The sequence below is a fragment of the Achroia grisella genome, unplaced genomic scaffold (genome assembly GCF_030625045.1).
Source record: "Achroia grisella isolate CSIRO2021 unplaced genomic scaffold, CSIRO_AGI_Agris_v1 utg719, whole genome shotgun sequence".
Taxonomy (NCBI): domain Eukaryota; kingdom Metazoa; phylum Arthropoda; class Insecta; order Lepidoptera; family Pyralidae; genus Achroia; species Achroia grisella.
In genome coordinates, this window is record NW_026713002.1 from 315256 (window position 1) to 334314 (window position 19059).

At 35.5% G+C, this 19059-nt stretch overlaps 1 protein-coding gene across 1 annotated transcript in view; it reads left to right on the forward strand.

Moving 5' to 3' along the window:
• Positions 1 to 16564, forward strand: part of LOC131850294 (Kv channel-interacting protein 1) — a 56673-nt gene extending 40109 nt beyond the window's left edge. Inside the window, exons 5-9 of the mRNA XM_059200504.1 lie at positions 5292 to 5361; positions 8647 to 8717; positions 14058 to 14267; positions 15104 to 15270; positions 16482 to 16564. Of these exons, the coding sequence (XP_059056487.1) occupies positions 5292 to 5361; positions 8647 to 8717; positions 14058 to 14267; positions 15104 to 15232 (480 nt within the window). The 3' untranslated portion in view covers positions 15233 to 15270; positions 16482 to 16564. The remainder of the gene's footprint in view (positions 1 to 5291; positions 5362 to 8646; positions 8718 to 14057; positions 14268 to 15103; positions 15271 to 16481) is intronic.
• Positions 16565 to 19059: the final 2495 nt, after the last annotated feature.

Sequence of the window (19059 nt, forward strand, 5' to 3'; positions counted from 1 at the left end):
AACACGTAATTTTTATATGTAAAGATTATTTATATAATATTAATTAATATATGTATGTTGCCTGAAATCTATACATATAAATAAAATTGGAGTTGAGAGTGTTTGTATATTGAAATAACCGTTTTTTACTACATGCATATGAATATAAATACAGTACATACAACAAAATAACATTTTTTACAATTTTTGTCTGTCTGTCTGTTTGTTCCGGCTAATCTCTGAAATGGCTGAACCTATTTTGACGAGATTTTATTTGGCAAGTAGCTGATGTAATAAGGTGTAACTTAGGCATCTTTTATTTTTGAAAAAAAAAAATTTTAGAACACTAAAGTTAAATTCCACGCGGACGATGTCGCGGGAACAGCTAGTAAAATAATAAAAAGACATATTTTTTATTCCTTGAAACAGTGTATATATACATATTATTATTCCCTTATTCTACGTGTTACCATCACATGGGCCGTATGCTTGTTTGCCACCTAGGTAAGTGGTATAAAAAAAATGTATGTTTATGATGTTAGAAAAGATTAGAATTAACAAATCTAAAGTATCTAGCGAGTGTTTGAAGGAGCAATAAATATGTCGGACACTTCTCGCCTTATAAATATCTACCGGCGAAAATAAACACATTGGTCATTGCATAATGATGGTAGACTCGAAGTGTCCGAGTCAGTGTTGCCAGATAACTTTGTGGTATTCCTCATTATATATAACTAGCTGTGTCTGCAACCACTGCCGTTTTAAACTGGGACCCTTGGGCACACAAGAATAAGGGGCCCTTTTGGAAAGTAAAAAAAAAGCTCATTAGGTATAAGAACAATAACATTACTGATTTGTGAAAAAAGTGTAGTGGGCCCGACAAAAATCTTTTGAGAATAAATGTGTGAGAAAAATTGTCAATCCTTCCGGGGCCCTCTGAGAATAGGGGCCCTGGCCACGGGCCCCGTGTGCCGTTATGGTAAAGATCTCCCGCAACTTAGTTCGTACAGTGCACGCAACGGAAGCCCTAAAATATGAATAATTTTCCCCGTTTCTTCAACATTCTTCACTGATGCTTCGCGTCTATTAGTCGTAGCATAATGTTATATAGCTTAAAGCCTTCCTCGAAAAATTGACTATCTAACACAAAAAGATTTTTTCAATTCGAACCAGTAGTTCCTGAGATTAGCGCGTTCAAACAAACAAACAAACTCTTCAGCTTTATAATATTAGTAGAGATTTGTAAAAATGTGAATGCAAGTTTTAAAAATAAACATTATTGTGAACGTTATAAAGCACATTTCAAATTGCAAAAAGGATTGTCATCGTCACATTTTGTGTACAATAATAAAAAAAAGTAAAAGAAAAAAAAAACGAGCACCTTGCTTTATAAGGTGTTTGGGTTGTAGAGCGCGATGGCACGATTACGCAGTTTAGATGTCTTATAGTCCCTGAAATGGCAACGTATGAGTGAGAGGGACCACGTGACGAACTTTTTTTACATACTAGCTGTGCCCGTGGTTTCACCCGCGTCTAACAATCTATGTGTCATTATGATGCTTAGTTCAGTAGTTTTTATGTGAAATAGTAATAAATATCCATACCCACAAACCGTTAGTTTGTTAGGTTTTTAACCACGTTTTTAATATTATTAAGATTTGATTTTTGCACCACCACATATCTACACATATCACACTCACATTTGTCAATCATCATCCCCTCAAATTCTCCCGTATCGTTTCTTTCCAGGCTACTTGAATGTCAGCTGGCCTTTACAGCTTCTCTCAAAGATAGGAGGCGAGCACAAAAAACCCACGCGTCCACGGGCGCCTCCTGCCTGACGGATACGATTTTGGTCTGAAAAAAAAGGGTTCCCACAGCGTTACAAAATTCTTCCAAATTTGGGGGAAAATCCTCAAACTGGCAACACCGGTCCGAATTCACTTGGCGCGAAATTCTTGCAACTCAACACGTCCTACTTAATATTTTTTATAAGGTTCATGTATATCGTCATACTGCCGAAGAACTTACAATATTTACAGTTCTTATAAAATATTGGAAAAGTCGTGTTGGATATTTTTGGGTGTGGACAAACGCATTAGTGGCTTCTCCAAGACTTTTTTTTATCTAACTAGAATGACAAACTAACTGACGGGTAGGCCCACCTGATGGTAAGTGGTAACCGTCGTCTCAGACATGACCTCGTTATATAACGCAATTGATACTCATTCTTTGTAATTCTGGAGTTTTAAGAAATCATGTCTTCCTACGCTGAAATTTCACTACCCTATCTCACCCGCCAATCAAAGCACAGCTTACAAATAAATTGCCTTGTGGCTGCCTGAAATGGGTACACAGAGAAACCCATGTTGCCTGCTCTGCGGCTCACACTGGTCATCCGTACCCACCTAGGGGAGGGAAGGTTGGGCGAACCCTTTGCCCCGGCATCAACTCCGGGGGCAACAACCCCCGGGTAACTGGGTTGTAAGCCTCTTTTAGACGGGAATTAACATAATAAGAAAGGGATTGTTAGTAACGTAGACTGATGATCTTATTGCTAGCAATGTACCATGTCAGGTTGACGCTCGGTTCCCTGGAAACCATCGTGATAATTTTTTGGTGAATTTGTCACTATGGGTTAGTTAATATGACCTTATGCTCATTTTATCATCCTCCACTGGTGCCCCACCAACGTGAACCGTTAGCGCGGGCGGGTACACAATTCCATTATCATCCATAAATGTAACAACAAGAAATTTAATGAAATAAACTTAACATAACGTAGTGACATTCTTGGAGACAATTTATTTTATTTTATTTTTTTGGTTTTTAGTTTTTATTATTTTTTTCCGTTTTTACCTACTGTGTCTACTCTGTATTAATTATAAAATTATATTAGCCGAACGGATAACATAAAATACAGAGGCGATCTCTCTTCATAATAAAAAAATATAATTTTTATAAAATTATTATAATATTGTTTGCACCGCCAACAACTTATCTCTGCACAACTCATGGTTGACTGGTAGAAAATGCCATTAGGTGTTAAGTCCGCCATATGTACTTTTTACCTGTGTATGAATGCATTAAAGTTATTGAAATAAAAAAATATATATCAATTGACTAATTTCTTGAGTAGAAAAACTTATAACTGGCTCTACGCACTAAATCATATAGTCTGCACATACTTTTATTACTATTCTGCGTGTTTGCAATAAATAAATAACACATAAATCATTTATAGAGCATAGAACAAGAATATAAGACGACTAGAATAGAAAACATAGATAAATAACGAAACAAATGTCATGTTGACAGGAGGGCATTTATTTTTGGCGCGAAAGAACGGTCGTCGACTCTCTTACCCACTGACCTTTTGCCAGACAAAACAACAGACATATAGGCGTCCCTTTCTATCTCGCAGTCGTCAGGTTATGTAATCCCGTTCTGATTCATTAGCCGAAATAGAGTGTAGTGCAATTTTACGGAGCGTGAATAGTCGAGGGTGCATGACATGTTCCACTTTCGCGCCTTTACTCGCCATTGTTAATATTCTTGTTTATTTTCTGTTATACATTACTATTTTTCTGAACATACTTCAATGCTTTAATCATACTCATGAATGAGATTTCTTTAATAGATAATAATGGAATGGAACTTGGACCTGTTTTGGCAATAGTTATGTAATAATATAACTTTTTTTTTCGGACTACTCTAATGCTGTTGGCCGCACCTTTACAGCTTCACCAGACGATAGGGGGCGAGTGCAGATGGCACACCAAACCCGTGGAAGGACTTATGGAGCCGCTGAAGGCCAACTCCCGCCTGACGGTTACGACTTTAGTCTGAGGTCTCCGAAGGGGCTCAAAACTCGGCTTATACCGTCGAAATTTCGATCCCCCGTCAGAATCTGCATTACGACTTTGCGTTGCGTCTACTAGTACTCACGTAGTTTTGTAGCACACTACCAATAAAAAGTACAATTATTTCACTCACCTACACATACTACAATCTATACATATAAATAAAATTGGAGTGTCTGTTTGTAATATTGAAATAACCGTTCTTTACTACTTGCATATGAATATAAATACGGTACATACACCAAAATAACATTTTTTACAATTTTCGTCTGTCTATCTGTCTATCTGTTTGGTTCCGGCTAATCTTTGAAATGGCTGGGCCGATTTTGACGGGAGTTTTATTGGCAGGTAGCTGATGTAATAAGGAGTAACTTAGGCGACTTTTATTTTGGAAAAATAAAGCTAAATTCCACGCGGAGAATTCTCGAGTACAGCTTGAAAATAAATAAATGTTTTAGAAGAGTGTAGGGTAAGACTGATTTCTTGCTCCCACTACTTTTTTAGGAATTACAGAAAAGCAAAGAGATATTGAAATTCAAATTCAAATTCAAATTCAAAAATCATTTGTAATCCACCCATCCGATGTCGGTGTTGTCGCTGTAGTAGACAGCGGACTAACATTAATATTAATAAATAAAATACATTAACATAATCTAGAACATTCTCAAGGCCCACATTATGGTCATGTTTGGGGTCGACACGCGAAATTGCGTGCTGTGAGTTTGCGGTAATGTTTTATTTCAAAATAATAAAAACTATATGTATATTTGTGGAGGCTACTATTTGATATCGAATTTATTTCGACGGTTTCGTATTGGAGCGGAATTTTTTCATGGGAAATGGCAAATCTATGCATACAAATAAAATTGGAGTGTCTGTTTGTAATATTGAAATATCCATATTTTACTACATGCATATGAATATAAATAGGGCACATACACCAAAATAACATTTTTTACGATTTTTTGTCTGTCTGTCTGTTTGTTTGTTCCAGCTAATCTCTGAAATGGCTGGACCGATTTTGATGGGACTTTTATGGGCGGGAAGCTGATGTAATAAGCAGTAATTTAGGCTAGTTTTATTTCAGAAAAATAAAGTTACATTCCACGCGAACGAAGTCGCGGGTGCAGCTAGTAATAACATAATAATCTCAGGACAATTCCTCTAGTCCTAAGTTAAGCTAGCCACAGCTAGTGTTATGGACACTAGATAGCTGATACAAGTACATAGATAATTTTATTCGTATATACATACATATAATACATAGAAAATACCCAGAAAGATACAAACAATCATACTCATGAATACAAATGTTTGTGCCGTGCGAGGAATCAATCCGCGACCATCGGACGTAAAGCGGTGCGCTAAACCGCTAGACCACCGAGGTCGTCAAATAATGTATATAAAATACGAAACTTTAAAATAACTATTACATTTTTCTTGTTCCAGGAATGCCCGGAAGGTGTCGTTCAAGAGGAGTCTTTTAAGGACATCTACGCTAAGTTCTTCCCGCATGGCAGTATGTGATATATCCACTTATTTATATACTAGCCGTGCCTGCGGTTTCGCTTGCATGAGATTTATAGCCTATACGTTATTCTGATGTAAAACTTAAGAGCAAAATTTGCAAGACCATGATCCGGCCTGCTATTTTGTATGGATCAGAGTGCTGGCCCATAAAGGCGACGGATGAGAGACGACTGCATGCAACTGAAATGCGAATGTTGAGATGGATGTGTGGTGTGACAAGAATGGATAAGATAAACAATATACATTGATATGGATGAATGGATAAGATAAAGATTATACATTAGAGGAAGTATGAAAGTGGCGCCGGTGTCAGAGAGGTTGAAGAGTAATCGTCTATCGTGGTATGGACATGTAATGCGTAGGAATGAAGATCATATCCGAGAGATGAATGGAAGAGAAAAACATATTGCGCGGACCCCAAATAAATGGGATAAGGAAGAAGCAGTTGATGATGATGATGTTATTCTGATGTATAAGCTAGATTACTGTGTAGTTTCATCAAAATCCGTACAGTAGTTTTTGCGTGAAAGAGTAACAAACATACACCCATACACACAAACTTTCCAGTATATAATATTATTATGATTAAGATAAAAAAACCTATACAATTCACACAGCGTCATTTAGTTCAAAGCTAAGCCGAGATTGCGTTATGGCTTCTAGATAACTGATAGAGATACTTACATATATATATATTTTTTTAAATCTATACCTATTATATATAGAAAAGAGCCAGACCAATACAAACAATACTCTAGAAAAGATTGCTTTCAGCAATAAGGCCGCCTTCTTATAACTATACATGTTGTCCTTTAATATATTGTTTATGCCTTTTTATTTACTGTGTGTTACAAATAAAGTATATTCTATCGATGAATACAAAAGTACAGGAATCGAACCTGCGACCAGGGCGTTTTTCACCTATTAGAGGCCCTGAGCCCTGAATAATGGGTCCGTATGACCATAGTAATGAAGCACTATTTTGTTAGAATAGACAAAGTTCCTTCAAAACAAACCAGGCAAAAATATTTTTATAAAGTTATTCATTTATTTATTGACATCAAACTAAGCGAACCTTACAGCTTCCCAATATGCTCACTTAGGAGAAATTATATTATACAAAAATATGAAATATTAATATTACAAGAAATATATATAAATAATTATAAAAAAATATATATTAAAACAATCTACAGTTTTATGTATTATTTAGGAAAATTGGGCGCTCGTATGGATATTGATGCTAATACCGTTTGGTTGCATTTTTCTCCTCTTAACACTTTTTTTTTATGGATGATAATGGAATGGAGCACCCGCCTGCGCTAATGGTTTACGCTGGCGGGGCACCAGTGAAGGATGATAAGATGAACATGGTGAAGTGATGATGAAGTCAGGTCAGTTAGCCCATCGTGACAAATTCACCAGGAATTTATAACGAAACAAATTAAAAATTCAAAAATCATTTATTCATGTAGGACATTTTAGCCGCTTATGAACGTCAAGTTTTTACATTATAATTTTTTACCTTACCGTCCAGTTCGGTATATAGATCCAATTGAGAAGATCTGGCAAGAAACTCAATTGAATTACATTTAAAAAATTATTTATATAGGTGTCTATGTCTAACATTAAATGAAAATCCCGAACATGAAAACTATTGCCATGCACGCTCGTCATTCAAGTAATCGTTTAGTGAGTAATAGGCCTTGCTCAGTAAATATGATTTAACAGATGTTTTGAATTTAAGGGTAATTTCAATATATCCTTTGGTATCTTATCGTAAATTTTTATACCTATTCCCATAAAAGACCTATTGACTTTTTCTAAACGATACTTGGGGACATATGTAATGAGAACTGAATTTAATGTTATTGAAATTATTTAGTGTCATAAAGAGGTATAAGACTTATCCACTATAAATGCGTGTATTTTTTTATTGATATAATTTACTTTTTACACACAATTAAAAATATATCATTCTGCATTCCTTCTCTATATAAAACTGTGCGATATTTAATACTCCAATTTTCGTAGAAACTGGTACAAAGTTTTTGCTTCACGTATAAATATGTAGATTATAATTTATTCAATTCTCATATAGGCGTGGCCAACACTTATAAACATAAGTGTTAATTACTAATTATTCTGTGGTACCTACAGAGTGAAAAATTTATGGAAACACCCCGGCGCTCGGCGCTTGTAAGAAATCACTAAACAATTGGTTATGTGCCAGCGTTAACTCATAACACTTTATATGATTTATTTAATAGTCGCGGTTAACAACACAATTTTATTGTACTCGTATTGTTTTAAAATGGAATTGAATTTAATAGTTGCTAAATATTTAAAACATAGTGATTACTTGCTCAGTGCGAATAGGTTTGACAGTTTAATAATGTAATGACCGCATAATCAAAGCGTTCAGAATTTTTAAACTTTTCACTTTTTTAAATTACCTTTGTTTTGCTACAATTTCGATTTTGTTTTTTTTTTTCGTTTAAGAAAAAAAGGTGTCATGACCATTTAGTTTATTTTTCTTTCATTAACAGTTTCTTCAGTGAATCTAATAAATACTATAAAAATAACTTATCTAACACATTTGTCTTTATTAACCAATTCTTCTTAGTTTATAGGCTTTAATAAATATATGTATTGCAATTATTAATAAAAACTCCATATGGCCCATAAGTAAAGATTCCAATTTTGAAAATGAAACGAAATGGATGAAAGTAGTTTGTAGGTTTCCATTTTCTGATTCTTATTTAGTTACTCAACCAGTTAGTCGTAAATTTAATATTTTCTCTATTATTAGTGCTAGTTGGTAATGTGTATTCACACACGTCAACTTAAAAAAGAAAATAACACTAAATTTATGTAAAAAAGCAACACGCAAGTTTCTCCCTCGGTCTGTTTGTGATGAGACAGCTTTCCGAATGAGCGGTAGATTGAAAAAAAAAATGTGATGACTATTAGAAAATGCTTCAATGTATGTTTATTTGAATAAATGATTTTCTATTCCATTCTGATTTTAAATAAAAAATATAGTTGAATTTCAAAATTGAATATATCCATTAAAACGTGAAATTAGATGTAAAACTTTGAAATATCTGACGGCAGAGATTTAACTTAACTTTTCCTGCAACTACTGAATCGTTGCAGGAAAATAACATACAGACTCGAAGACTGGGGGGAGTAAAAAATTATTAAATTAGGATGTAGGATGTAGTGGACGATTTTTTTTATCTCTCTTAATGTAGTAATATTGTGTTTTCAGATTCCGCGCTGTACGCACACTATGTTTTCAAAGCCTTCGACGTGAACTGCAGTGGAGCGATCAGCTTTAGGGTGAGTTAATAAATAACTTAATATTTAGTAGGAAGGCGCTGGACAGAGGAGCCTGGTGTCTTTTGGAGGAGGCCTGTCTTGGGACAAGCTGATTATCGTCAGCACAAAGGCTCTAAATAAATAAAAATTTATTTATTTTATTAATTGGATGTCTTCCGGACTGCGATGATGATGATATGATTTATTTATTTATTTACTGCCACCAATAGTTTTTATTTATTTTATAACTAACCGACTCTGCGAACTCCGTTGCGCCTCAGAATTGAGTAATATGTGAAAGGTTTTTTGAAGTTTAATTACGCAATGATTCTGAATAGCCCAAGAGCCCACGACGGTCAGACATATGTCTTATTAGTAAACTAGCTTTTGCCCGCGGCTACGCTCGCGTTAAGAAGTATTATTATAAGGTATAGTTTTTGCGGCTTTATAGTACTACATACTTCATAGAAACTTTCATCATCTATTTTATCCCCTTAGGGGTGGAATTTATCAAAATACTTTCTTAGGAGATGCCTACGTCATAACATCACGTCATAACATATACCTGTATGCCAAATTTCGGCCCGAATCGGCGCTGATAGATAGATCACTATGTCAGTCACCTTTGAGTTATATATATTTAGATATAGAGAACTATTAAACAGTGTTTCCTTAATTGCCAGACAGTTTTGTTGACCATTTTGCCTTCATACATGTTGCTTTGATATATGATTATATATGATTATCATAATAATCATATATGATTTCTATATAAACACTCATATTGACCCCTCCCTTCGATCCCCCGTCCAATTCAAACGGGGATCGAAATTACGACGGCCTGAGCCGAGGTTCGAACCCCTAGTGGTGCCCTCAGACTAAAGTCGTATCCGTCAGGCAGGAGTTGGCCTTCAGCCGCTCCATAAGTCCTTCCGCGGGTTTTGAGTGCCATCTGCACTCGCCCCCTATCGTCCGGTGAAGCTGTAAAGGCCAGCTGCGGCCAACAGCATTAGAGTAGTCCGAAAAAAAAACTCATATTGTTTTTATGCTGTTATGTGTGTACTGCATATATAAATAAAATATAACCCTGTACAATTAACACAGCGCCATCTAGTACTATGGTAAGCAGAGCTTGTGTTATAGGTACTAGACAATTCATATAAATACTTAAGATACTTTTTTTTGTAAATACATACATAATATACATAGAAAACACCCAGACCGATACAAACAATCATACTCATTAATATAAATGTTTGCACCGTACAAGGAATCGAACTCCCGACGAAAAGCGGCGTGCTAAACCGCTAGACCACCGAGGAGTCACAATATAACAAAGTATTATATTAGTTTGGGAAGCAATATAAAGTATGATATAGGTCGTAAATAAATTTGGAGCAGTGAATAAGAGAAGTTGTTATAGCTTTTGTACAAAAACAAAACCATTAAGCGAGGTATAGCAGTCCCCGGGAATTCTGACCCGGGTACTGCCATGCCCGGATTATCATTACATAGTATAAAACAAAGTCGCTGCCGTTGTCTGTCCCTATGCATGCTTAAATCTTTAAAACTGCGCACCGGATTTTGAAGCTGTTTTTTAATAGATAGAGTGATTCAAGAGGAAGGTACATATATAATACATGTACCTACAGCCGTGCGAAGCCGGGGCGAGTAACTAGTTTACAATAATAATATAAATCCTAACTCCTTACTTCCTTACTTTAACTCTGTCTGTCTGTCTGTCTCGCTTTCACGTCAAAACTACTGAACCGATTTAAATGAAATTTGGTACACTGATAGTTTAGACCCTGAGAAAGGACATAGGCTACTTTGTAATGCGAAAAAAGGGTTGTACGTGGTTGAAAGGGGGGATGAAAGATTGTATGGAAGAATCGTCGTTTTTGAAGCTAGAAGCTTGAAACTTATTTTTAAGGTTGATTGAATTGTATGGAATTTAGTATCGTCATTTTTGAAGCTAAAACAATTAAACTATTTTATTTGGCTTTTATTCGGTTAGGTCATTAAATATTTTTTTCATTATTTACGCGGACGAAGTCGCGGGTACAACTAGTCTGTAATAATAATAATAATCTCAGAACAATTCACACAGCGCCATCTGGGTAGGTACTAGATAACAGATATTTTTTTCGTAAATACTTGACTTACGAAGAGAATTCACGTAATTTTAATTATAAACTTTCGTTAATAGTTCAAACACATTTAAATAAATAAATATCTGGACAATTCACACAGCGCCATCTAGACCCAAGTTAAGCTAGCTAAAGCTTCTGTTATAGGTACTAGATATCTGATACAAATACATAGAAATATATTTCTTTTTTCGTAAATACGTACATACATATTATACATACAGACACTCACATTCATTTCATACACACAGAGAGGTTTCACGCATACATTATACAATTATACCTCACAAAAACATTTGTTAGATTTATTAAATACCAGTAAGTCCTCGGAGTGAGCCTGGAGATCTGTAGTAGGTACAGGTTTCGACTTAGTTCAGACTCCAGACTCTCACAAGGAACAGCTTGTAAGATTAAATACATACTTTTGTTACTTTATTCAATATTGTAAGTTTCCTTGTGAGCAGTAAATAAAGATTATTATTTTTTTCGTGTATCCGAAATTTCATATCCATAACGTGTCATAATGTATGATACCAATATAAAAAAATAATTTATTTCTAATGATGCAAGCCTCAAAAGTTCGAAGTTTAATTAATTTTTTATGTTTTGTTTTTTATTTAGGAAGGCAAAGGTAACTGTGTCCATACAGATATATTTGTTATGTTTGTATTGACTTACTATTAGCCTCTTTTCTGGTCTTTGTTCCTCTTTTAATAAAGAAGAGCAAAGACCAGTTTTCATACAGCTATAGTGCTAGATGCTAGTAGCATCTTTTTCATAATAAAGAATAGCAAAGACCAGTTTTTATACAGCTATAGTGCTGGAACTATTAGCATCTTTTTCATAATAAAGAATAGCAAAGACCAGGCTTCATACAGCTCTCATCTCCTCTCCTTAAGAGAGGAGATGAGAATTTTATTATTATTATTCTTATTAGTATACATAGAAAACAACTAGACCGATACAAACGATCCTCTCCGATCGATCCCCCGTCCAACTCAAACGGGGATCGATATTACGACGGCCTGAGCCGAGGTTCGAACCCCTAGCGGTGCCCTCAGACTAAAGTCGTATCCGTCAGGCGGGAGTTGGCCTTCAGCCGCTTCATAAGTCCTTCCTTTGGTTTGGAGTGCCATCTGCACTCGCCCCTTATTGTCCGGAGAAGCTGTAAAGGCCAGCTGCGGCCAACAGCATTGTAGAGTAGTCCGGAAAAAAACCGACACAAATAATCATACTCATGTGTACAGGACTCCTTACATTTGGGCCGCTGGCTGGTACGACTATTCCTTATTTTTAAATATTTATATTTTATATCGGTTGCTATGGTTTTGTTATTTATTCTCCTTTTTACTATTCCTTGTATTACTCTTGCTTTCATATAGTTTGTTACGACATATATTTTTATAATATAGTTTGTTACGACATATCCTTTTACATATTGCATCTTTAATTACCACCATCGTTGGCTGCACCGACCCCAGCGCCCTATACACAGTCCCACACACTCATGAATACAAATATTTGTGCCGTGCGAGGAATCGAACCCGCGGCCATCGGAAGTAAGGCGGTGTACTAAACCGCTAGACCACTGAGACCGTTTTAAATTATATATTAACTGTCAAATGTCCAAGAATGTAACGAGTTGGTTTAAACTGTTTTGGATACTAACCAAAACATGTTACGTTACTTTGCAGTTGAATTAACTTACATAGTTCATTATTTACGGCTAAAGTTTCACTTGTAGATAAAGTTATGTCTAGAAACGTAATGGGTTATTGTATTTCGATATTTTATATCGACTGCAATTTACTTTATATATTTACTACTCGCTACTCGCCCCGGCTTCGCGCGGTTGTACATGTATTATATATATAAACCTTTCTTTAGAATCACTTCATCTATTAAAAAACAGCTTCAAAATCCGTTGCGTAGTTTTAAAGATTTAAGCATACATAGAGACGGACAGCGACAGCGACTTTGTTTTATACTATGTAATGACTTGACTTAAAGAGTAATAAATAATAACCCTGGACAATTAACACAGCGCCATCTAGTACTATGGTAAGTAGAGCTTGTGTTATGTGTACTAGACAACTGATATAAATACTTACATATATTTTTTTAGATGAAATTTAACGCGCGTGAATCCACGAGCACTGCCTGTATGTAATGTACAAAATCTACTTCGGTACTAACTTCCGCTGAGTGAAAATCGTTGCATTGGACATTTTAATTAGTTGCAGAAACTTTGTCGATTCGTTAGTTCGCTTCGGTAGGTTCACTCTGTAGATAGGTATTAATAGTATTGGACCAATTTACTGCATCTACGCTAGCACTATAGCTGTATGAAACCTGATCTTTGCTATTCTTTATTATGAAAAAGATGCTAATAGTATCTAGCACTATATCTGTATGAAAACTGGTCTTTGCTCTTCTTTATTATGAAAAAGATGCTACTAGCATCTAGCACTATAGCTGTATGAAACCTGATCTTTGCTATTCTTTATTATGAAAAAGATGCTAATAGTATCTAGCACTATATCTGTATGAAAACTGGTCTTTGCTCTTCTTTATTAAAAGAGGAGCAAAGACCAGAAAAGAGGCTAATAGTCAATAAGCCAATACAAACATAACAAATATATCTGTATGGACACAGTTACCTTTGCCTTCCTAAATAAAAAACAAAACATAAAAAATTAATTAAACTTCGAACTTTTGAGGCTTGCATCATTAGAAATAAATTATTTTTTTATATTGGTATCATACATTATGACACGTTATGGATATGAAATTTCGGGTACGGATAGGTTTCGGATATAGGAATAGTTATTATACTGGATACGAATACGAATCTGGATATGAAATTATTTCGAATTATCCGTTAGTTTCGAATAATTTCGGGTATGGATATTAAATTTTTAAGGAATTTCTCTTGAATCACTATTATCTATTGCTGAAAACTGCTTTGTTTTTTTATGGATGATAATGTAATGGTGCACCCGCCTGCGCTAATGGTTTACGCTGGCGGGGCACCAGTGGCAGATGATAAGATGAGCATGAGGTCAGGTCAATTAGCCCATCGTGACAAATTCACCAAGAATTTATTACTATGGTTTCCAGGAGGAAACGCGTGGAGGTCAACCTAACATGGTATATAGCTAGCAATGTTGTCAACAGTCCACATTAACAACCTCCTTTTCCCCTATTCCAGGAGTTACTGGTGACCCTGTCGACTCTCCTTCGAGGTTCAGTATACGAGAGACTGCGATGGGCCTTCCGCCTGTATGATGTTGATGGAGATGGAGCTATCACCAGACAGGAGCTAGCTGAAGTGGTGGTGGCTGTTCACGAGCTGTTGGGCCGACGGGCGCCACCTGGATCGCCTGCTGCACGACTGGATGACGCGAAGGCGAATGAACAGGTCAGTTGAATATAGAAGAACTGACAGGGCAGAGGCAGAAAGAACAAGGAGGGGTAGAGGCAGAAAGGACAGGATGGATAGTGGCAGAAAGGACAGTCAGGGTTAGAGATGGAAGGGACAGGGAGATGGTGAGGCCGAACGGGCACGGAGAGGTAGAGGCAGAAAGGCGGGGTAGAGGAAGACAAAACAGTCGGGGTTAGAGGCGGAGAGGACAGGGAGGAGTAGAGGCAGAAAGGACAGGGTGGGGTAAAGGCGGAAAAGATAGGGGAGAGGTAGAGGGGGAAAAGACAGGGAGGGGTAGAAGTAGAAAGGACAGGGAGGGGTAGAGGCAGAAAGGACAGAGAGAGGTAAGGGAGAATGGACAGAGAAGGGCAGTAGTATAAAGGAGTGTTCCCACATGGGTTCCCCAATTAAGGGGCTAACTAGGGTATGTACCCTACTTACCCAGTTAGCTCTTAATTGGGGCATGAAACTAGGGTCACAGAAGAATAAGAAAGCGTTCCTGCTGAGTGGAATACTGAGGAGTTTTTAGTGGATAAGAATTAAAATCTGAATCTATTATGGATGAGTTTCTTTTGGCGTTTCTCTTATAACTTCTCTTATGGTTTTTTCGAGTTGCTTACTATTCATCAAGTATACTTTCACCACACTCCGATAGATTTTACTATGCATTATTTACTTTTAGCACACTCTGATACACTTTACTATAAATTAATTTGTTTATACTATTCATCAATCTAGTTTCACATTTTACTATTCAATAATTTATTTTTACCATAATTCACACTTTACTATTCATAAATTTGTTATATTCATGTAAGACCGTGATCACACAGGTGGACCGCGTGTTCAGGAAGCTGGATCTGAACCAAGACGGCGTGATCACCATCGAGGAGTTCCTGGAGTCGTGTTTGAAGGATGACGTCATCACACGTTCGCTTCAAATGTTCGATACGGCGCTATGACGTCAGACTGACACAGCGGAGACGCAGACAGCACCCAGGTACGTTCACCATATTTTTTATACTATGGTGGCAAACAAGCATACGGCCCAACTGATGGTAAACGGTTACCGTAGCCTATAGACTCCTGAAACATCAGGGTGTCACTTGCTCGTTGACGACCTTTAACATGTTAAAGACCGCACGCCCACCGGTGGGTCACTCCGCAACGAAAGTAAATTTACACGCTGGGACCGGGTGATCACCCATGGGCACTTACATTAAAATAAATCGAGGCGTTAAATAATGACTGCCTCAAATTATTGTACACTAAAAACATATTTAAAAAATAATATACATAATTAACAATAAAAAAATGGCGATGCTTATGTAAAAAATAAGATTTTTTAATGCGGTCTTCAAAGTTTTAAGAAACCTTACTAATAAACTACCTGCCGAAGATTTCTCGACGAGCCTACCGCATGGGCTTTTTCAAGAAGGGTATATTAGAAAGGGTAAGGGTACTTGAAAAACCCCATGCTGTAATCTCTCGAGAAATCTTTGGCACGTAGTTCATTTCACAATGTAAGTGTACGCGGGAGGAAGCATGTGGGGATGAATTCTCTGTCGATGGCGAGCGGTGAATTGGTAAAAGCTTCAGATAGTCTTCAGGGATGGTATGGATATACGACGACGGTACCGTAGTTCTGGTCATGGATATATGACGGTTGCCATTTATTTCTTTTTTTATTGGGTTGCTTGGGCTATAGTCAGGTGCATGGACCTATAGCACTGCGACCTACATAGATCTATTGTGCTCGCCTTTTTCAAAGTTTCGCTACATAGACCCGTCAGACAAGAATTGAAGAATATTCTTAGGAGCGATGGTTTTTATCTCCTCAGGAAAGAGTGTAAAATTTCCAAAGGAGATATTTCGTTTATGCATGAGTGTCTAACGCACCGCGGAGTTGGAACCTCAGCTCAGGCCGTCGTAATTTCGATCCCCGTTTGAATTTGACAGAGGATCGATCGGAGGGGATTCGATTATACGATAATAGTAATAATATTCCTGGGCAATTGACACAGCGTCAACAATTCAGACTAGATTCCATGATAAGCAGAGCTTGTGTTATAGGTACTAGACAACTGATATAAATACATAGATACTTTTTTTTGTGAATGCATATATAATATATACGATGACTGTTTATGTGTATTTATCACTTGTTCTCCATTACAGACGAAATAAAACATAACCTAAAAATGTTTTCAGGAGTGCAATAAAACGTGCGAGCCCGCCATATCGTGTTTCCCGCCATTACTGCCACTGTTCCCGGGCTCAATCTGGGTTCTTTCACGGCGTGGCGGCCGCGTGGCGTCTCCGCGCACAGGAGTACGCGCGGTACTTTGCTGCCTTCGAGAATTTCTACGTCGGTATCGTTCGCCCGAAGATCAAGAGCGTTCTGTTTTTCAATTTCTAGACGTTGTTCCCTTTCGCGTGTTTAGATTTAGCTAATCTATAATACGTACCATAGATTAAGCACGGTTCTCGGTTGGCTGTTTATATTATGTTCCTTTGCATACCAATATAGGATTTAAAAAATAGAATCAGTTACTTTAAAAAGACCGATTTTATTTCTTAATACAAGATCTTCGTTCAAGCGTAATTAAATTCACGAAATTAGGTAGATATACGGAAGGAAAAAAATCGACATTTCATTTTAAAATCTAAATTCAAATGTGTCTCTAGTTCGCTACATTAGCGCACGGTTCACGTCCTAAAATTACATAATACATTCTATTTTTAAACTTTTAAATATTTTCTCATTTATTGTAAATTAATTAGACTTAGAAATAAATTGTAGCCAGCATTAATTAGTAATTATTGACTTCGGCAATGCTCTTTCTTTTCAGTTAGGAAACCAAGTCAATTATAACTATATTTTTTTAATATTAATTTATGGTATTGAATTATTTTTATTTTCAGCCAGCCTGTCTATAGCGTGTTATTAAAATAGTAAAAAAAAAGTATTAAGTCAATAGTTATTTAATTTATTTTATTGTAGACAGTGTAGACCGTAGTAAGTTAAATAATAAAAATAAATAGGAATTGCCGTGAAAAAAAAACTTTATTCATTAATGCATAAAGTCTTATTATTAAAACAAAAAAAAAACAAAAACATTGTACCCACTTGACCCGCTATACCCACACACTCCGACCTCAAATGTGAGTTTAAAGGTAAAGTAAATAAGAATTAAATTACAATAACAGATGTTTTACCGAGTTTATATATTTAGAGTAATATATAGGTATAATATATCAATCAAATTGTACACGTGAAATTTACATAGATAATTAAATATTATCTATGACTGCCCGCATGAAATAGTATTAAGGTAAAATGTACAATACATTGTTAGTAGTAAAAGGTATACTATAATCTATGGACAGTATTCATGTAACTAATTGCCACATAAAAATAAAAAATCAATAAAAGAACTTTAAAAAAAAACTAAACAGACCTTGTGTTGTGGGCACTAGATAACATATATAATTTATTTTTACGCGGTTAAACCGCGGGCACAGCTAGTAAAAAACATAACATTTATGTCTTTGGATAAATTGTTTTTGGTTTAGCTACCTTTACTACTAATTCTGTATAGTAATGCATAGTTTTTCTCATTTATTTTAAAGTAATTATTAATCTGTAGAATATTACATAGATATCATTAGAATCAATGCATAGACTATTATTAACTAAAATGGCCATAGACAATATAGGTAAACGACATGCATTAAATCTTTTTTTATTGTAGCAATAAAGTTTAATTTAAAAAAAAATAATCAAATAGTCTGTAGATATTATAGGCAATATAGGCACGTCTTTTTTTCTGTCATATGACATTTTTTATTTGTTTACAGTGCAGGCAAAGGTTTGTAGATAAAGCATTGAATTTGACATTTGATCATTGACATTTCCCGCGTTTTTACAATATTGTGTTTTTTTTATTTTAAATAAAAAATAACAGGGTAAAAGAAACCGCTCCTATTAAATATAACTATAAAATGTCACAAACTTTTTCAAATGAGATGTGCGTTTTAATGAAATTTTTGACATGCTTACTAAAAAAAACAAAGTGGTATTTTTCGACAAAAAAAAACAATTTATTTGTACAGTTTTTTTGGCTCGTGTCCGGTTTTTATCATGTTTTTATAAAACATTTACACATATGCAAAACGCTTCGATGGGCATTTTTAAAAGACACATGTATTTTCTAATACTATATATTTCTTGTTATTATTATATTAATAATTTTATATATGTATATATAAGTGACCATCATTAAAATACGTTACATATTCAGGGGGTTTGACAAAATGTAATATTATGTGACAAGGGGTTGACAGGGGTTCTAAATTTTGTGACAACGCAGCTCAAAGTCTAATAATACCAATATAATAGTATAAAGACTAATAAATTACAATTATACCTAACTTCATTCTCATATAAGGTTGAAATTTTTATTGCCAACGAATTTACATGCGTATTACTGGTGTAAAACTGCGATGTGACAAAGGGTTCTAAATTTTGTGACAACACATCTCAAAATACGAAATTTGAACCACTAACAAATAAATTGAAAACAGTTGTAACTTCATTCTTATATAAGGTTGAAATTGTTTTGCCAACGAATTTACATGCGTATTACTGGTGTAAAACTACGATGTGACAAGGGGTTCTAAATTTTGTGACGTCATATCTCACAAAACCAATAGCGAATAAATAAAAAAAATCACTAACTTAATTCTTATATAAGGTTGAAATTGTCTACGAGTTTTCACGAACATT